General features: G+C 40.2%; 1 protein-coding gene across 2 annotated transcripts in view; it reads right to left on the minus strand.

Moving 5' to 3' along the window:
- The window catches only part of LOC124789474 (zinc transporter 9), a 208,305-nt gene that overhangs the window by 157,887 nt on the left and 31,153 nt on the right, over positions 1-19,265 (minus strand). For both annotated transcript variants that reach the window (XM_047256843.1, XM_047256842.1), the window contains 2 exons: positions 16,201-16,327; positions 3,437-3,575 (listed from right to left, as the gene is read on the minus strand). In XM_047256843.1, coding sequence (XP_047112799.1) covers positions 3,437-3,575; positions 16,201-16,327 — 266 coding nt within the window. The remainder of the gene's footprint in view (positions 1-3,436; positions 3,576-16,200; positions 16,328-19,265) is intronic.

Consider the following 19,265-nt stretch of genomic DNA (forward strand, 5'->3'; position numbering starts at 1 on the left):
AGAGTTGTTAAAAGCTGATACTAAATTTATCTGGAGTGGTGTTCAACAAGATTCTTTCGATGTGCTCCGAAAAACTCTGAGGACTGACCCTGTACTTGGTCTGTATGATGAGCGAGCACCCACAGAACTACACACAGATGCCAGTGGGTATGGAATCGGTGCTGTTATGGTGCAGATTTCTTATGGAAAAGAGAAGGTTATAGCCTATGTTTCTAGGACACTTACAAAAGCCGAGAGAAATACTCAACTACAGAAAGAGAATGTCTTGCTGTGATCTGGGCCACATACAAATTTCGACAGTATCTCTATTGAATTCCATTCACAGTTGTTACAGACCATCATTCACTTTGTTGGTTGACAGGTCTTAAGGATCCAACAGGACGACTCACCAGGTGGGCACTACATCTTCAAGAGTATGATGTTATCACACTGTACAAAAGTGGAACAAAACACCAATATGCCGACTGTCTCTCAAGAAACCCTGTGCAAGACCATCAAGATTTTAATGAAGATAGTAACTGTCTCGCTGCACTCCAGGATCTCTCTGCTGAGCAGAAGGGCGCCAAGACATCTCTAATTATGCTTGCCTTAAATCGGTCACAAGATGTGACACGACAATTTAAGGTAGTTAATGGATTACTTTGCAATAAAAACTTTGATCCGTTTTGAAAGAGGTGGCTACCAGTGATTCCTAAACACATTCGCTTAGATGTTCTACATAAATTCCACGACACATCTGAGGCCGGACATTTAGGATTTATTAAGACATACAATACAATCCACAGGAGATTTTTCTGGCCAGGTTTATTTAGGAGTGTCCGTCACTATGTGTCGCACTGTTGAGAGTGCCAGAGGAGAAAAGCAGTTCCTCAGAAACCACCTGGCCAACTCATGCCAATTCCACAAGCCGAAATGCCTTTCCAGCGTGTTGGGATTGACCACCTCGGATGATTTCCAACGTCTGCTAGTGGCAATAGATGGATTATTGTTGCACTGATTATCTGACATGCTATGCCATTACAAAAGCTGTGAAAACAGCCGAAGCATTCGAGGTAGCCAAATTCATCGTAGAAGACACTGTATTAAAACATGGTGCCCCAAGGTCATTACAATTGAATTTTGTGACAGAGATAAACCATCACTGCAACAATTCTCATCACATGACAACAGCCTACCATCCGCAAACTAACAGGCTTACTGAATGCCTTAATGAGACCTTGGCCGACATGCTGTCATAGTTCGCCAATGTTGAGCAGATCAGCTGGGATGAGGATGCTACCTTTCATGACGGTTGCCAACAAAACTGTCAAAACGACACCGCAGGATTTACGCCATTTTCCCTGGTGCATGAGCGTGAGGTGATGACGACAATGGACACTGTGTTTCTGTTACATCCTGATGATGTGGACGACGATTACATTGGCCAGGTGTTAACCAGAGCTGAGGAAGCTCAGCAGTTAGCTCAACTCCGCACACTGCAGGCTCAAGAAAACCATCGCTGAAGGTATGACGCGAGCCACCACCCTGTTGTCTACCAGCCTGGTGACCTCGTCTGGATCTTCACTCCTGTTCGGAAGGTTGGTCTCTCTGAGAAGCTCCTCAGGCACTACTTTTGACCTTATAAGGTTGAAAGACAGTTGTCCGATGTTACTTAAGAAGTTGAAGATTTCGACCCCGACACAAGACAACGGAAGATCAGAGATACGGTCCATGTCCTTCAAATGAAGCCCCATAAGGATCCTGCAACCCAGGGTAAATTCAAAGCTCCAGTGACAGGCAACAAGCAGAAAGGTGACTTAGACCGTAGCAGCAAAAGAACTTCTAAGAAGATCTCCGCCGGAGCGAGAATCAATCATCAGGAGTTGGAGTATGCAGGACTAGGAGGACATAACACAAATAAGCTGTTATCTTAAGGAGGGAGCAATGTCACAGAAGAAGCCGAGTAGCACTGTGGTGTAGTGGGTATGATACTAACCTGTTGCATGAAGGGTCATGAGTTGGTAACTCACCTGGGTTGTACATTTTTAAGTTTTATATTCAGTTCTAGTACATTCTAGAAGTATCCACAAATGGCAAGAATCATTGTACTGGAATGTTCTGTAGCTGTATATATACTGTATGTGTTCTGGCTGGAGGCAATTTGCTCCGCACTCTTATATGTGCGTGCTGAATAAACCTTCATTACACGAAGTTAGTGTTCGTCATTCATCTAATTACACCTTCTTCTATGTGACAATATATAAACTGCATGTGTCTCAGAGCTAACTGAATGTTTAGTCCCATGTATTTCAGACTAGTCAATCTCTTAATACACCAGAGGATTTGACATTAGTCCTGTCCATTCCAGATTTCACATACAACTTCAGTTTAAGACAAAAGGAAACGTCCAGGTCATATCTTCATGGCTTCAAATTTACCAGATGCTATTGATGTCACTTTGAAGCACAAATGTCTTAGGTTTCAGCGAACAGTGGATTGCTTTCCAACAATTTCTTTCATTAAACAGAAGTTATTTGCTAACAATCTGCTCTGTACTTGCTCCTTCAGTCATCAGTTCCTTTCCGACTACTTCCTGTTCTCTCACAGAATGTTAAGACCTTCCTCGCCTAGCTGTCTCATACCCCCTTCCTCTCCACCTTGCTAGTGCTCATTTCTTAGTAACTCCCAAGGCCTCTTTCAAGCTGCACTCAGCTTTTACTCAGGATACAAACTGTAAGACTCCCCAGTTTGTCCCTCATCGCTTATCACCTCTGGCCAAAATTTTCTTTCCATGGAAAATGCTAATCTGTACTTACATTTGGAGTTCTCGACAAACAGTAGGTCCCTTTTTCCTGGCTGAGTAAAGATTGAAGTAAGACGAGGGCATAGCCCTTCCTACAGGACCACGCCTGATAAGGCACTGCAGTATTCAAACCATCTTTCAAATTGCACAGAGCTTTACTTTTACTCGTTCATGAAAGTTGTCAATTAATTATTATTATTTTATACTCATTTAGTATTATTTTCTACTTTCCCTCCCTACTGATCTCAGAACTAATTTTCATATTGCAACAGTGCTTACTATTTTTACTTCATACATAGGTGAGTGTTTTTATTGATATGAGAATGGCCAGCTTCTAATCCCCCTGCCCTTTATTTTTATGGTCATTTCATTATTCCCAGAAAGGATCCTTCTGGATCACAAAAACCATGCCTTAATAATAACCCCGACTATTGCTAATTATCATTTTGACATTAAATTTACAGTACTCCTCCCAGAACCAATGAGAGCAACAGCAACGAAAATATGAGGGAACACCAAACATCTTGTGAATGAATTAATGGCTGGATTGCTTTGTTAATTACATTACATGTAAAGTAGACAGAATAGAAAATGACATTTAACAAGAGCAAATATCTGTACTATTTTAAGCTCAGACATAATAAAGGATTTCACCTGCACAGATTTGTGTATCCCATATGCTAATATCAACTGATTAATAGTGTCAGCTAGGGAGTGAATGCTTTCTGAAAACATGCTGTGAGACCCTGTGTACATCCAAGCACAGAGTTTGAGAATAAAGTTGGTTCCATTTCTGTAAAAAAGAAAAAAGTAATGAATATAGTATCATTATAATACAAAATAAATTCCTGTGTGGGGTACCATAATCTAGAATGTGTAGAAGTTTCACTCTAAAACAGGGTTACACAGGGTGCATACTGTGTCGTAATATTTGCTACCCATAGACAACAGATTTACAGAGTATTCAAAAATATCTACTTTGTGCAGATGTTAGGGCATTCACTACCCAACTCTTCCTTCTTTACACACCATGACTCATTTTGTGCACCGATCACCTTAGTACCTAACAAGATTGTTTACAACAAATGGCCAGCACCCAAATACATCACACGCAATTGTACTGCATGAGCACTTAAGTCCCTCTTGTCAAAGGCAGCCATTGAATTTTTGGAGACAATGATTTTCAATCATCAGAAGCGTATGACTGGCTTAATCCATATGAATTCAGGCAGGCTAGGAAAAAATCTTACCTTCATAGTCGCTGATTTTATTGAATTTAGCATATGTTAAAACGAAGGACTAAGTAAAGAAGTCCAAACGGAAGAAACCATTGTAATCATAAAGCAGTTATCTTTCAAATAAGACAAACTCTAACAAAATATCTAGAACTGTTACAGAGATAAGGCATTTTAAATTTTTTTTTACGAAATTCGCATCTTCAAAATGGTGTTTACAGTGTCATCTTTGAGGCCTGTATGTCAGTGCAGTAATTTTTTTGGAGAAAACAAAAAAATGCATGTCTTACTTACTCCTGAATTTTAAATAATGCTAAATTAAATCCGAGACTATGAAGGTGCCCCCCCCCCCTCCCCCTGTCTGAAGCAAACGGATTATCCAAAACGTTTTATATATCGGTCAGTCCATATTAAATCACTCAAAGGTTTCCACCTTATGATATCAAACATTTATTGTTTTTTGTTATTATATATACCCATGGAGTAAACAAAAACGACAAAATTTTGTACTGTTTGCCACGTAGCCTATGGCTTTCAAACTTCAAAACATGAAAATTACTTCATTATTCCGACAATGTTACGAAATTCTGTAACCGCAAAACTATGGACACACCGAATTTGAAACTGGAATCATTGTAAAGGTCTCAGTTTAAGCTCTAATTTAATGTGTAATACAATAAAGCTGTGATATTTCTTTAATTTTACCGAAATTAAAAAAAAATATTTTGGAAAAATCTCAAAATGGTTCAAACGGCTCTAAGCACTATGGGACTTAACATCTGAGGACGTCAGTCCCCTAGACTTAGAACTACTTACACCTAACTAACCTAAGGACATCACACACATCCATGCCCAAGGCAGGATTCGAACCTGCGACTGTAGCAGCAGTGCGGTTCCAGACTGAAGTGCCTAGAACTGCTCAGCCACAGTGGCCGGCTGGAAAAATCTGAAATTCTCTTTTTGTTTTGTAATATGTGTTATTACAAATAGTAGTTTCAATTTCTGAACATAGAAAGAATGGATTCTTAATAAGAAATTATTTTGTAAATAAACTGAGAATTTAGTAACAAATAGTGCTTTCCTTCAAAAATAAGCTGAATTGAATAACACGTTTATTGATCCTATATTATAAACTTGACAAGACATTTAAATAATACAACGTACCTAAAATAGAAACAACTGACTTTTATAATGAACACAATCTGCATTTTTTGTTGGGGAGTTTTATGCAGACATCTGAATCGAACTGAATAAAATTTGATCCTGTAGGATTGTAATGTGCACAGTAAATGTACACATTGTATGTACACATCAAATGTAGAAAACATTCATCACTTATTTCCCAAGGAGCAACCATTCTGATTACACTCTCCAACATCATTGATTATGAAGAACAATACACAAAAATTTAATTTAGTAGATACCCTAACTCAAAATTCCTATTTTACCATATACTCTCTGAATTTCTTTAGTGATTTAGTCTCATGTCTATTACAATGCAGGTGTTTAGGCAGACTTCTTAACAGCTTGATACCTGAGAGCTGATGTCCTTTTTCAAGCACTGTCAGTCAGTGGGGTATGCTTTGTATTTAAGTCTTTCTCCGTGTCTTGTGGTTATGCACACTAAGTTTTGTAATCCACTCTGAACTATCTTATGTCATGTTTATTACTTTATATATGTTAAAAGATGCACAAGTTAAGATTCTTACATTTTTGAAGCCGTTTCTGCATGTTTCAGAACTAGTCATCCTTAAAATGATACTAATTTTTTTTTTATGTTAACATTTATTTCTTGAATGTTCGAGTTTCCCCATACTGTCACTCCTTACTGCAGTTATGGCTCAAAAATTTCGTGGTATACTGTCCAGAAAACTGTCTACATACTGCGAAAGCTACTTCATCATGAACGTGAGAGACCTCAGTTTTTTTACAAACAGAGTTAATATGCTGTTTTCATTTCAGCTCACTATCCACTGTAATGCCTTATAATCTAGTGGATTCTACTTCTTCAAGCCTCACATCATACACATCTAAATTCATAAGCACAGACTTCTCATGTTTCTGAATACTGCATACAGTGTTTTTTCAAGTTTGTAATCAGTTCATTTTCCAAGAGCCACAGAGGTGTGATGTTTGCAAAAATATATGCTCTTCTGTTCTACATTTTGGTCACCATTCAGTATTGCCATGTAATCTGCATACAATAATTTCTCCTCTTTCTCCTCAACATCTATATTATTAACACAGCAATGGCTACCAATCCTTGCAACACTCCATATTTGATGGCATAGGAATGATTGCATCCACTCTACTACTTGCCACCAAATGCCACAGTTTTCCAATTTTGGTATCAGTCTTTCATGGCAAATGGTGTAGAATGCTTTAGATCATGTGCAGAAACATTGTATATGTAACTGTTTTTTTCAACTAGAATCTGTACAATGTATTCTGTCACATTGGTAACTGCTGATTCTGTAGATTTGCCCTTTCTGAAACCAAGCTGTGATGCTACAAGAATATTATTTTTGTCCAAATAATTGACTAATCTACCACACACATGAATTTCCAGGATTTTTGAGAATACTGCTATTAGCAAAATTGACCTGCAGTTGTTGGAGTCTCTTTGTTGTACCATGGTACAATGAAATTTACCTTCAGTTTTGCTGAACCTGTTGATAAATCTAGCAATTGTGCTATTATTCATTCACCTACTAGATTTATTCTTTGATTCAATATTCCACCACCACCACCAGACTTCTTCAACTTAAGTTTATGTATGGTTTTCCTCAGTCCATCTTCAGTGATCGGTTACAAGGGCATGGTATTGTACAAGGTTTTTCATAGTTCAGCAACCTTCTTTTTTAGTCTATTTACTACCAACTTTAGGTTCTCTACCACATTTATATTACTATCACTGGGTATGTTTCCTACTTCTCTGCCATCTGTAACCATAGAGTTGTCTATTTTCATTAAACTGATCTCTTTCTCCATTTGACAAATATTTTACATTCTCTCAATATTAATTACATTCTAAACTGCCTTTATCTGGGGTTTTTTAGTTCATTGTGATGGTGTAATGCGCCCTTGCTTTCATCTCTCTTATTATTTTCCAGTACTACTTCTGTTATGTTTTATAGTTATCAGTTCTGTCCTGTCCATCCATCTCATAGAATAGTATATTAAAATGATTTTTAACAGTTGTAATAAATGAATTATACTTTTCATTTACATTCTGTTCATGTATGGTTTCCTTACTTGCTACTGTTTTAAGGATGTTAAGATTTTGCTCACTGATTATCACAATTTATTTGACAGTTCATTTTTATTCTAATACCATGTCATTGCCTGGGAAAAAAATCCAGAATCAGCTATTTATGTTGATCAGATATTTCTCTTTGAACTACATGTGACTCATAGCTATATCTACAAACATTACTAATGACATTGTCTGTAACTGTATAATTCTGAGACGTAACTTTTTTTGGTGCTGACACTGTTGCCTTCATACTATACTGTATCAACAATTATTATAAATCTTTTATTGATTTTGATCCTTTTCCTTCAGAATTAAAATCTCCAATTATAACAATGTTTCTCTTCAAAATATCATACAACATAATGTAATACAATATAATACAGTTGGGTGGTTAAAAATGTGAAAGTGAAGAAGAATTATATGATCTGCTGAATGGAAAAAACAGTCCAACGAGAACAGAATATCAACAGAGTACACCGAAGAAAAACGAAAGTAATGAGAAGTATCAGAAATGAGAACAGTGTGAAACTTAACATGAGGGTTGATGGTCATGAAGTAGATAAAGTTAAGGAATTCTATCTAGGCAGCAAAACAAGCAATGATGGATGGAAAAAGGAGATCATCAAAAGTGGACTAGCACTGGCAAAAAGTGCATTCCTTCCCATGAGAAGTCTACTAATATCAAATACAAACCTTAACTTGAGGAAGAAATTCCTGAGAATGTACATTTGGAGCACAGCATTGTATGGTAGTGACACAGGGATTGTGGGAAAACCGGAACAGAGGAAAACTGAAGCATTTTAGATGTGGTGCTACAGACGAATGTTGAAAATTAGGGGGGCTGATAAGGTGAAGAACGAGGAGGTTCTGTACAGAATCAGAGTGGAAAGGAGTATGTGGCAAACACAGACAAGGAGAAGGGACAGGGTAGAGGGGCAGGAAGAGGGATGAACGAAAAGGATTGGCGAGGTTCAGGAAATGGGAGTGTTACAGAAAAGTCGCCCATAACCCTGGGTCAGGGGAAACTTACCAGACGAAAGCAGAAGGAATAATCAAAACCTCACCAGTCCTTTTCCTTCACCCCTCTTCCTTCCCCTTCAATCCTTCTGCCAGAAGGAGGAGCTACCGGTTCTGGAGGCTTGAACATTTCCTGACATTTTATATTTCTCTTTTCCTGCAGCTCTCTGGTGAGTACATTTTTTATTTGCCCAACTATATTATTATTTTCAAAAACTTTCACATTCATATTCATTCACTGAATGATGGCAATCCCCCGCCCCTCCCCTTTCCCCTCCAAAAAGATAGTAACCTTGCCATCTGGTGACCTTTACACACAAAACACTCGTATGTCATGTCACTAATTTAGTAATTTCAAAGTCTTTTGTTTAGTAATAAGTACTCTCTCATCTTCAGTATTTACAGTCTTTCGGAGTTTTTCTGTTTTAATAAATACACATTTTACCACCTTTACATTTAGATCTACACAAGTAACTTTATGAGATACAGTTCTTTGTCAGATTCTGTGGTACAGAGGATACCTATAAACAAAATAAAAAAGCTGGTGATATGTGATCCATTATCAATTTGTAGCGTTTCCAGTAGGCATACTGTGCTCAAACTTTATTAGGATACAATCAGTTGGCATATCTGAGATTTCTGGATATGGATAATGTTAAAAAAATGAAGCAGCAAGTCCCTCTGGACAAAGAACACTACCTTTGCATTTCTTGGATTTATGATCGTTTCCAAGAATGCAAGCAACATGCCACCAACTTTGAGAACTAACACTACTGTCTAACACAGTTTTAATAAATCCAGCTTCAATGATGCAAGAATCTTCTGAGGATAAGAAATGATCTGCATACATGGTTTACCATTCAAAGGGCATGGCTTCATTGCAGCCTGAAAATTGGACACTAAAATGACAGAGTGTAGTTTATAAGAGTCCTGAATGGTTTATGAATTACTGTATCAGGGGGAAAACATGATTTCATTCTGCATATATTTCTCTGCTGTGCACAATTCAAAATGGATCCCAGGAATGGTTACTTGATGACATTCATACAGCTGCTTAGATGTCATAATTCAATTTTCAAGTGAGATATATTTTTATGTATTTCGTATGGTGGTGCACAGCAATAATAAAAGAAGGACATCTTTATTACATTATAATAATTCTGCACTGCTCAATGGCCTGTTAAGCAATCAGCTTTTACAAGAAATGATTGAAGGACAATATCTTGTATTCTGAGCAGTCGAAAGTGAAGATGCAATTCAAATACTTGAATTTAATGACATCTTGGGTTGTCGGGTGTTCTGTTTGTGCAGTGTTTCAGCTGGCCCCGTTGCTCCTTTAACAATTCCAGAGCCGGATCCCAGGCTCTGCTTAGCTGGTACCCTGTGTCACGGTTCATAAGATCGTCAGCCATTTTAATTTCTATCGATTCTCTTATAACACTGTCCCAAAATCTGGGTGTTTGTGCTAGAATCCTGGTATCCTCATACTTCATGGCATGATCTAGTTCTAGACAGTGTTCAGCAATGGCTGACTTAGTCACCTGTCTTAATCTAGTGTGCCTCTGATGTTCTTTGCACCTGATCTCCACAGTTCTTGTCGTCTGGCCAATGTAGGACCTGCCACATTGACAAGGTATATTGTAAATCCCTGGTTTTCGTAACCCCAGGTCGTCTTTGACACTCCCCAGCAGTCCCCCAATCTTGTTGGATGGACAGAAAACACACTTGATATTGTGTTTACGCAGGATCCTACTGATTCTGGCAGAAATAGAGCCAGCATGGGGCAGATATGCCACCTTCTTTGTTTCATCTTGGTCTTCTTCAGGAACCTGTGGTATGGTGGCTGGTTGGAGTGCCCTCTCAATTTGTCTGTCCGTGTATCCATTCTTGGAGAAAACTGTTTTGAGACGTTCTATCTCTATAGGTAGATTCTCTTGGTCTGACAGGGCATGTGCTCTGTGGACCAAAGTCTTCAGAACCCCATTCTTCTGTGCAGGGTGGTGACAGCTGCTGGCCTGCAGATATAAATCAGTGTGTGTTGGTTTTCGGTACACACTGTGGCCAATTGATCCATCTGCTTTCCTCTGTACTAGTACATCCAGAAATGGCAGCTGGCCATTCTTCTCCAGTTCCATGGTGAACTTGATATTAGGGTGGCATGAGTTAAGATGTTCAAGAAACTCATTGAGCCTGTCCATCCCATGTGGCCAGATCACGAAGGTGTCATCCACATACCTAAAGAAGCATGTGGGTTTAAATGTGGCTGTCTCCAATGCCCTCTCCTCAAAACTCTCCATAAACATGTTGGCAACCACAGGGGACAGTGGGCTGCCCATAGCTACACCTTCAGTTTGCTCGTAATATTGGTTTCTGTACAGGAAATACGTGGATGTCAGTGTATGACTGAACAGGTCCAACAGCGCACCGTCAAATTTCTCTGCAATCAGTTCTAGTGATGTGGTATCACTGTTCACCAGGGTCCCACTGAAGGACTCACTAGAACTGTTCTAGTGATGTGGTATCACTGTTCACCAGGGTCCCACTGAAGGACTCAGTAGGATCCTGCGTAAACACAATATCAAGTGTGTTTTCTGTCCATCCAACAAGATTGGGGGACTGCTGGGGAGTGTCAAAGACGACCTGGGGTTACGAAAACCAGGGATTTACAATATACCTTGTCAATGTGGCAGGTCCTACATTGGCCAGACGACAAGAACTGTGGAGATCAGGTGCAAAGAACATCAGAGGCACACTAGATTAAGACAGGTGACTAAGTCAGCCATTGCTGAACACTGTCTAGAACTAGATCATGCCATGAAGTATGAGGATACCAAGATTCTAGCACAAACACCCACATTTTGGGACAGTGTTATAAGAGAATCGATTGAGATTAAAATGGCTGACGATCTTATGAATCGTGACACAGGGTACCAGCTAAGCAGAGCCTGGGATCCGGCTCTGGAATTGTTAAAGGAGCAACGAGGCCAGCTGCAACACTACACAAACAGAAGAACCAGAGACATGGAGATGGAAAACAAGCCCCTGACGGACTGCCAGGAGCACCAGACCGAAGATGGAACACCCAGAAGTGGGACTGGTGGGCGCGGACCGCAGAGGGAACATCCAGAGCCGCAGTGGACGAAAAACGGAGCGGCGACGCTCCAACAGGTCGTGGTGAGTGGGCGCGGACCGCAGGGGGAACGCTTGGTACCCCAGACCGTAGATGAAACCCCCAGGAGCGGGGTTGGTGGGCGCGGACCGCAGAGGGAACACCTAGAACCGCAGCGGACGGAAAATGGAGCAGCAACGCTCCAGCAGGTCGCAGGGAATGGGAGCGGACCACAGAGGAAGCGCCTGCAGCCATTGGTGGAGGGGGAAGGCCATAGGCATAAATACTGGACCAGGTCCACTTGAGGAGCAGTCTCAGGTCGCACCTGATCGAGGTTACGAGCTACATGACCGAAATATCGTGCAAGTACGACGCTGATATCCGGCAGAACACCCGACAACCCAAGATGTCATTAGATCGCCGGGAAAGCCTGAAGAGTTACACTTGAATTTAATGTTATCCTATTGGATTGGCGCATCAGTTCAATACTGTTTTTACAAAAGTTTCTAAATATTTTGAGGAAAGGACAATTTGTCGAAAATAGAAAAAAGAAAGGAAGAAAGACTTGCTAGGTCAAAAGCTATTTGAACTTACAGTATCTCTTAGTTTTATGGGTACCATAAATTATTAAAAATTCCTTAATCCGGGACATCAAGGTGAAAAAATGCACCTAATTTTGTTGACAATATTATGAAAAGGATAGTTGCTACTCACCATATAGTGGAGAATCTGGGTCGCAGATAGGCACAACAAAAAGATTATCAGCAAGTTAGCTTTTGGCCAAACAGGCCTTCATAGGAAAGAGATCAAAGAAAAAAATAAACCTAATTTTGTTGATTTCATATGGACTAACCAATGTTCCAGCTCATCCAGTATCTATAAAAATGGGCAAGTGTTTGTATCTGCTGTGACTGCCTATATCCTTAGAAGCATAGAAGCTCAGTGCATTTCCAGTTACACATGAGACTGTAGAGATATACATTCAAATAATTTCATAAGACCCATTCTCCAAGAATTTAAATTTATCCATGTTGTTTGGAATTGTATGAGACCTGCAACTGCATTACAAATTTATAAAATAATGTTTACAGTGGTCACATTTTGGCTGCATGCTGCCATCATCAGGTACATTACACTGATCTGAAGTATGAGGAGGATTGTATGCTGGATGTGCCTGTGAGGTTGTGTGCAAAAATGTGAACATGTATGGAAAGACACATTACTTTAGTGTGCATTTTTGGTAAGCTGTGTGTTTAAGTAACTTCATTAACGTAATTTTTTTTTTTTTTTTTTTTTCTGAAATTGACGTACAAATACCACCTGGAGCAAAATATCCTTACGATAAAATCAACCTCTATGGCCAAAATTATTCATTATAAATGTTATGTTGACTACATTGCTCTTGGCAAATTGTGACACAAGTGATATTAACAACACATTCGATACACTCAATAAACTGGACAGATATATAAAATTCATTGTAGAATATGAACACAATGGTAGCATTATCTGCCTAAGCTTTAACTTCAGTATGGATGACAATTAACAGAATTTCAAAGTTCACAGAAAAACAACAAACATCACCATACATAGCTGATCTTGGCACCCTACAACACAGAAACACGCCAAATACAGAGCACTAGTTAACAAAGTCAGCAATATAACAGATGGTTATCATTAATGTGCAGTTGTCCACAGAGGCCCAGTGTGGGCTGTAATTATCGCATGGCAGCAAAACTTGGTAGATACAATAACATGTTAATGCGGAATTGATTTACAATGGAAAAAAATTAGTTCCAATTTTGGTCACCATGTACAAATCTGGAGCTGTACATCACCTCGTCATCCTCTCCAGTGCTGATATTGAATAAATTGGGGAAGCAGTGGTTGAAAATAATATCAAGAGTATGCCTCTCTCAATTGTTTGACCTTTTCTGCTCACATCCCATTCCTAATCCACTGCATATGGAAACATTTTTGTATCTTTCTTATATTTACAGCACCAGATTTGCATCTGGTGGCCAAAATTGAAATTATTTTTTCTAGCATAAATCAGTTCTGCAATAGATTATCTATCGAGTTTTGCTCCCGTACAATAATTACAGCTCACAATGGGCCTCTGTGAGTAGCTGCACTTATTATAACTATCCAGTACCAACATATGAATATGCAAAGCATAATCAGCTCAACATAATCAGGCAAATAGCTCTAGCAAATGGCTCTGACGGAAACACTTATCGATCTCATATAGAAAAGCAAAAACAATAATAAACCAATTGCTACACACAAAATAAAAGAGGAACCCACTGCTTGCAAACCATTTGCAGGCAAACTCACCTATAGAATACCAAATATTTTCAGATGCACAACATCAACAATGCTTTCGCAACAGGCGAACAGCAGCACACACTCTGACACAATGTAAGCACACACAACTAGGCCTTTACAAAACAGTTAGTAATACATGTAAAGTCTTAGGCTACAGAGAGAGGCTTAAAAATAATACAAAAAATACAAAAAAGAAAGATTATACAAAATCAGCAATAGGCACCCAGATAAAGGATTCTGCCCACTCACTCCACGATCCTGTGAATGATCTTCATGTATTACATAAAATAGTCAGGGGGCGGCAAATGGACTTGTAGGAAAATTAAGGAATGTCCATTCACAGCACTGTATATGGTAAAAGGTTGCTAAATTGTAAGATAGAAAATTGCAACGTAAATTTGTTCAAAAATTTCTCTAATGTGGAGTGATTATTTATTAATATAAAGAAAAATTATCTGAACATTAGTGTTCAACCAAATACCAAAATGTCATACTATCCTATATACTTGTACAAAGAATATTTTATCTTCAGTGTTTATATACCTTTAGCGACTGAAATAAGTTTATCATAGCAGTTAACAGTCTTTTGAAGGCAAACGTCTGAATGTGATATATTAACTAATAATAATCCTGACAATGATGACAGTGACGACTACCATGTTTATTACTGTGCTCTGTATGCCAGACAAATTTCCAGCAAAAATCCAAGTTAACACATTAACAAAATTACACTGTAGAGCCAAAGAAACTGGCACATCTGCCTAATACCATGTGGGACCCCTGCGATCACACAGAAGTGCCACAACACAATGTGGCATGGACTTGACTTATGTCTGAAGTAGTGCTGGAGGGAATTGACACCATGAATCCTGCAGGGCTGTCCATAAATCTGTAAGTGTATGAAGGGGTGGAGATCTCTTCCAAACAGCACATTACAAGGCAGCCCACATATGACAATAATGTTCATGTCTGGAGAGTTTGATGGCCAGCGGAAGTGTTTAAATACAGAAGAATGTTCCTGGAGCCACTATGTAGCAATTCTGGACATGTCACATTGTCCTTCTGGAATAGCTCAAGTCCATCGGAATTCACAATGGACAAGATTGGAAGCAGGTCATGTGGGAAAATCCCCCCTTCATCATTTCCTCGGAGATGCTGTGTCCCATCACTCGTGCACCAACTACAACACCATGTTCAGACTCGCTTAAATTTTGATAACCTGCCACTTTAGCAGCACGCCAGACACTTCTTATATTATATAGGCACTGCCAACTGCAGTGCCATATTCTGCCTGTTTACATATCTCTGTATTTGAATACGCATGCCAATACCAATTTCTTTAGTCCTTCCTTCAGTGTATTTTAATATGCAACTCCCTCAACATACACACTAAAATAATGTATATTTCTGTACAAGGTTAAATTTTGGTACATAACCCCATGGGGACATTGTGGTGTCACCACCAGACACCACACTTGCTAGGTGGTAGCCTTTAAATCGGCCGCGGTCCGTTAGTATACGTCGGACCCGAGTGTCGCCACTGTCAGTGATTGCAGACCGAGCGCCGCCACACGGCAGGTCTAGAGAGACTTCCTTGCACTCGCCGCAGTTGTACAGCCGACTTTGCTAGTGATGGTTCACTGACAAATTACGCTCTCATTTGCTGAGACGGTAGTTAGCATAGCCTTCAGCTACGTCATTTGCTACGACCTAGCAAGGCACCATTATAATTTGCTATTTATCTTGTGATGCATGTACCGTCAGACAGATGTTCACCAATTATGGATTAAAGTTAAGTATTCCACAGCTACGTCCTGTTTTTGCTAGTTCATTTCCGTGTCCTGTTCCAGACCTCACGCCAGCCTGCATGAGCTTATACGCGTGCCTTTCGGCTACCTCGCACCCGTCGTGGATTGGCTGTCTTGCCACTCCACAACAAACATCTGGCATTAAGCATCACAATTCAGATTAATGTAATGTATGTGTAACTGCAATGCACCTGACAACTGCAGCACACTATCAAAATGCGTTGTGCTAATAAATGTTAGTAAAAAGTAACTTAAGTGATGAAAATTGTTCATAAATTCGACAAGAAGATGTTGCCACTCATCTGTTTGGTCCACACTGGGAAGGGCACACCAACAGTATGAGGGATAACTATCTTACTGAACACACACCACTATTCTCACATAAAACTTAATTTATACGACTTGTAGGAGCTTTAAAAATGCTCTGAAAATAACGGATTTTAATGCTAGCCAAACTAGATCACACAATTTATAAAAGTATCATTGTAACTTGATTGTACCGTGTCCTGTCGACATTTCTAGAATCTTACACCCAAACTAATGCTTTATGCAGAAAATATCGTTTTATTCTGTTGTTTTCACAATTACACAGTTTACTCATAATTTTAATTCAATCTTTTGTAAATGTCACGCCAATTACTACAGTGGACAAGCATTTGACTTACATAATGATAGCAGTAATGACGACACGTCCCGATGATCCAAACAGCCCCGCTTCCTGAGCTTCTTGCCTGGTCTGTGCTCCTTGTTCACGTCTGTAGTCACGGAGGCGTCTCTTCACATTGAAGATATCTGAATAAGGGTGTACATTGAAAATCTAAGAAGCACATTAACTAGCTTTTTTTAACAACAAATACAACTGTATATTTTTTTGTAACCAAAGGACCAAATGTTACACTTAGCACAAACGGTACGAGCATTTGGTGATTTGGGCAGCCTGGATGTGAAATTCTAGTACTGCTAATGATCTCCTCTGAAAATGAAAAAAACTATTTCTAACTTACAGAACTGTTAAGTCCTTTGTCAGGGGAAAAAGAGGGATAGATTTTGGTTGGCCAACAACTCAGATTCACATCTGAAGTGGACTCACCTGTTATGAGGCCAAGGGGAGGCACAGATGGAGAGGGAGGCATCAGTGAAAGTAAGAGGGACATTGCTTACTATTGTGTCAGCTGCATCTCTGAAATGAAAGGACAGATTGAGAAATCAAGACAGATGCACCACCCCAAACCGTTTGACCTATGTCCATAGTACTGGCCAAAACTCTGAGCAAACTAATGCAATACCTCTCAATTGACAGCACCTCTATGGAGGTCCGATTTGACACGGAGCCTGCTGTCCCTCACTAATGTGGAAACTTACTGGTGCATTGGCATCCCATAACTGCAGCAACCAAAGCAGCAAGGGGTTACTTACAGCAAATGTATTATTTCAACGAAGGGCCAAACTGTGCCAAAGATAGATACAAAAACATACTTTGTAATCTAACCTATGTTGCAGCTGCAAACATATATGACTGTGATGCTTGTACAACACGTAGATGAAATCCCGAGATCAAATCCACAAATCACAACCACATATTCTTCATACAGGTTCAAAAATTGTTTAACAATTGCAGACAGTTAGTTGAATCAATGCTACATAATGTAATTTTCAATCATAAATGTAGCTTATGGCATCTGCACATTGCTTTGTCGTAGAGTGTGACCAGTACGTTCACACTGAAAGAAAAAGTAGAGTTTTAATGATTATGAGGGTTAGGAGCAGTTAGCTCAGTATTACCACCACAAGCATTCAGAAACTGTGTGAAACTATGAGGCGTTTCCAGCAAACAAGTGTCGCTAAAACGGCCAATAACTCAGACGGCAAACACAAACGAGAATGTAGTGATTAAAAACAAGGTATTCCGTCAGGAAAAGGTGGACCATCAAAGGTTAAATGCAATGAGTACAAAGGGTGTGAGAGTACCAATTAACTAATGGTGATGGATAAAAAGACAGTGCCGTGCCCGATATGTAACCTAGCTAAAATGATTTCCTCACAGCGAGAGGGCCGAGAGGGTGTTGTGCAAGCTGCTGGGAGAGACTTAATAACCTGGAGCTTCTTCCCACGAATGGAGGACCACTGATGATGCCAAAGTGACTCCACCTCCTGACGGGCTGCAACACAGAGATCATCAGAGGGAATATAAGAACTTGTGGGCTGAGATACGAGGACTGCAGCCTCGGCAGCAGCATCAACATCCTTGTTTCCTGGCACACTGACATGACCAGGAATCCACATGAACATCACAGCGGTTCTATCAAGAGTAAGAAAGTGACAATATTCCTGGACCCGTTGCACTAAGGGATGGGCGGTGTACAGTGCACAGAGACTTTGAAAGGCGTGTTGAGTGTGTCTGAGTAGAGCACACAATTGAAAAGTCTGTGTCACCGGATGTACTCCATGGCCTGATACAGGGCACCAATGACAAAGGCACACCCAACATCACGGTCAACCGAGAGCCAAAGATACAGTCGCAAAGTTCCATGCAAAGGTCGTGAAACTGAAGGGGACAGAGCAAGGCTGGAGTAGTGTTCTTAGGAAGCAAATGAAGACAAAGGTGGACACGGACCACCACACAAAGCCAAGACGGTGAAGGGTTCACACACACTGTGAAGCTTGCAGGGAGCGAGAAGTTAACCTGCCGGAGCAAGAGCCGAACGCAAGTCCCAGGATGTAATAGAGAAGAGGAATGCGCCCCATATTGGTGATCAAAGGTGTCATCAAAGGAGGGAGCATAGGACGGGTGGCCACACATAGCAGACAAACAGCATGCATATCTGCTGAGGAGACAGTCACAGCAGTAGTACAGCAGTAGTTCAGCAGCTTCTACATAGAGACACTCAACCGGGCTAGTGTAAAAGGCGCCAGTGGCCAAACAGACGCCACAGCAGTGGACAGTATTGAGACGACATAAGAGGGACAGACATGCAGATGCATAAACAAAAGCAACCATAGTATAATTCTGAATGGACAAGTGACTGGTAAAAACGGAGGAGAGTAGTTTAATATGCACACTAGGAAGTACCATTGACGACACGTACAATATTAAGGTACTGTGTACAGCGGGCTGCCGGATAAGACACGTGGAAAGATCTAAGAAAGTTTTGCATGGAGCACGAGTCCCAGGAATTTCGTAGTTTCAATGAATGGAAAAGCAACAGGCTCAAGATGTAAAAATGGTGGGAGAAACCAATTGCACCACAAGAAATTCATACAAATAGTTTTGTCAGTGGAAAAATGACAGCCACTGTCAAATGCTCCATGAGTAAAAACAATCGACACAACACTGAAGGTGCTGCTCCTGAGGATAAGTCCATGAAGAACTGCAATAGATGGCAAAATTCATGACACGGGTGGACAAAGTGACAAGATGGTCAACTGCAGAACGCTGAACTAGAAATCCACACTCTGCAGTGGTTATTAAATTGCGAGACTTGAGCCACCATACCGAGAGCCAAAGATACAGTCGCAAAGTTCCATGCAAAGGTCGTGAAACTGAAGGGGACAGAGCAAGGCTGGAGTAGTGTCCTTAGGAAGCAAATGAAGACAAAGGTGGACACGGACCACCACACAAAGCCAAGACGGTGAAGGGTTCACACACACTGTGAAGCTTGCAGGGAGCGAGAAGTTAACCTGCCGGAGCAAGAGCCGAACGCAAGTCCCAGGATGTAATAGAGAAGAGGAA

This window comes from Schistocerca piceifrons, chromosome 3 (assembly GCF_021461385.2).
Source record: "Schistocerca piceifrons isolate TAMUIC-IGC-003096 chromosome 3, iqSchPice1.1, whole genome shotgun sequence".
Lineage (NCBI taxonomy): Eukaryota > Metazoa > Arthropoda > Insecta > Orthoptera > Acrididae > Schistocerca > Schistocerca piceifrons.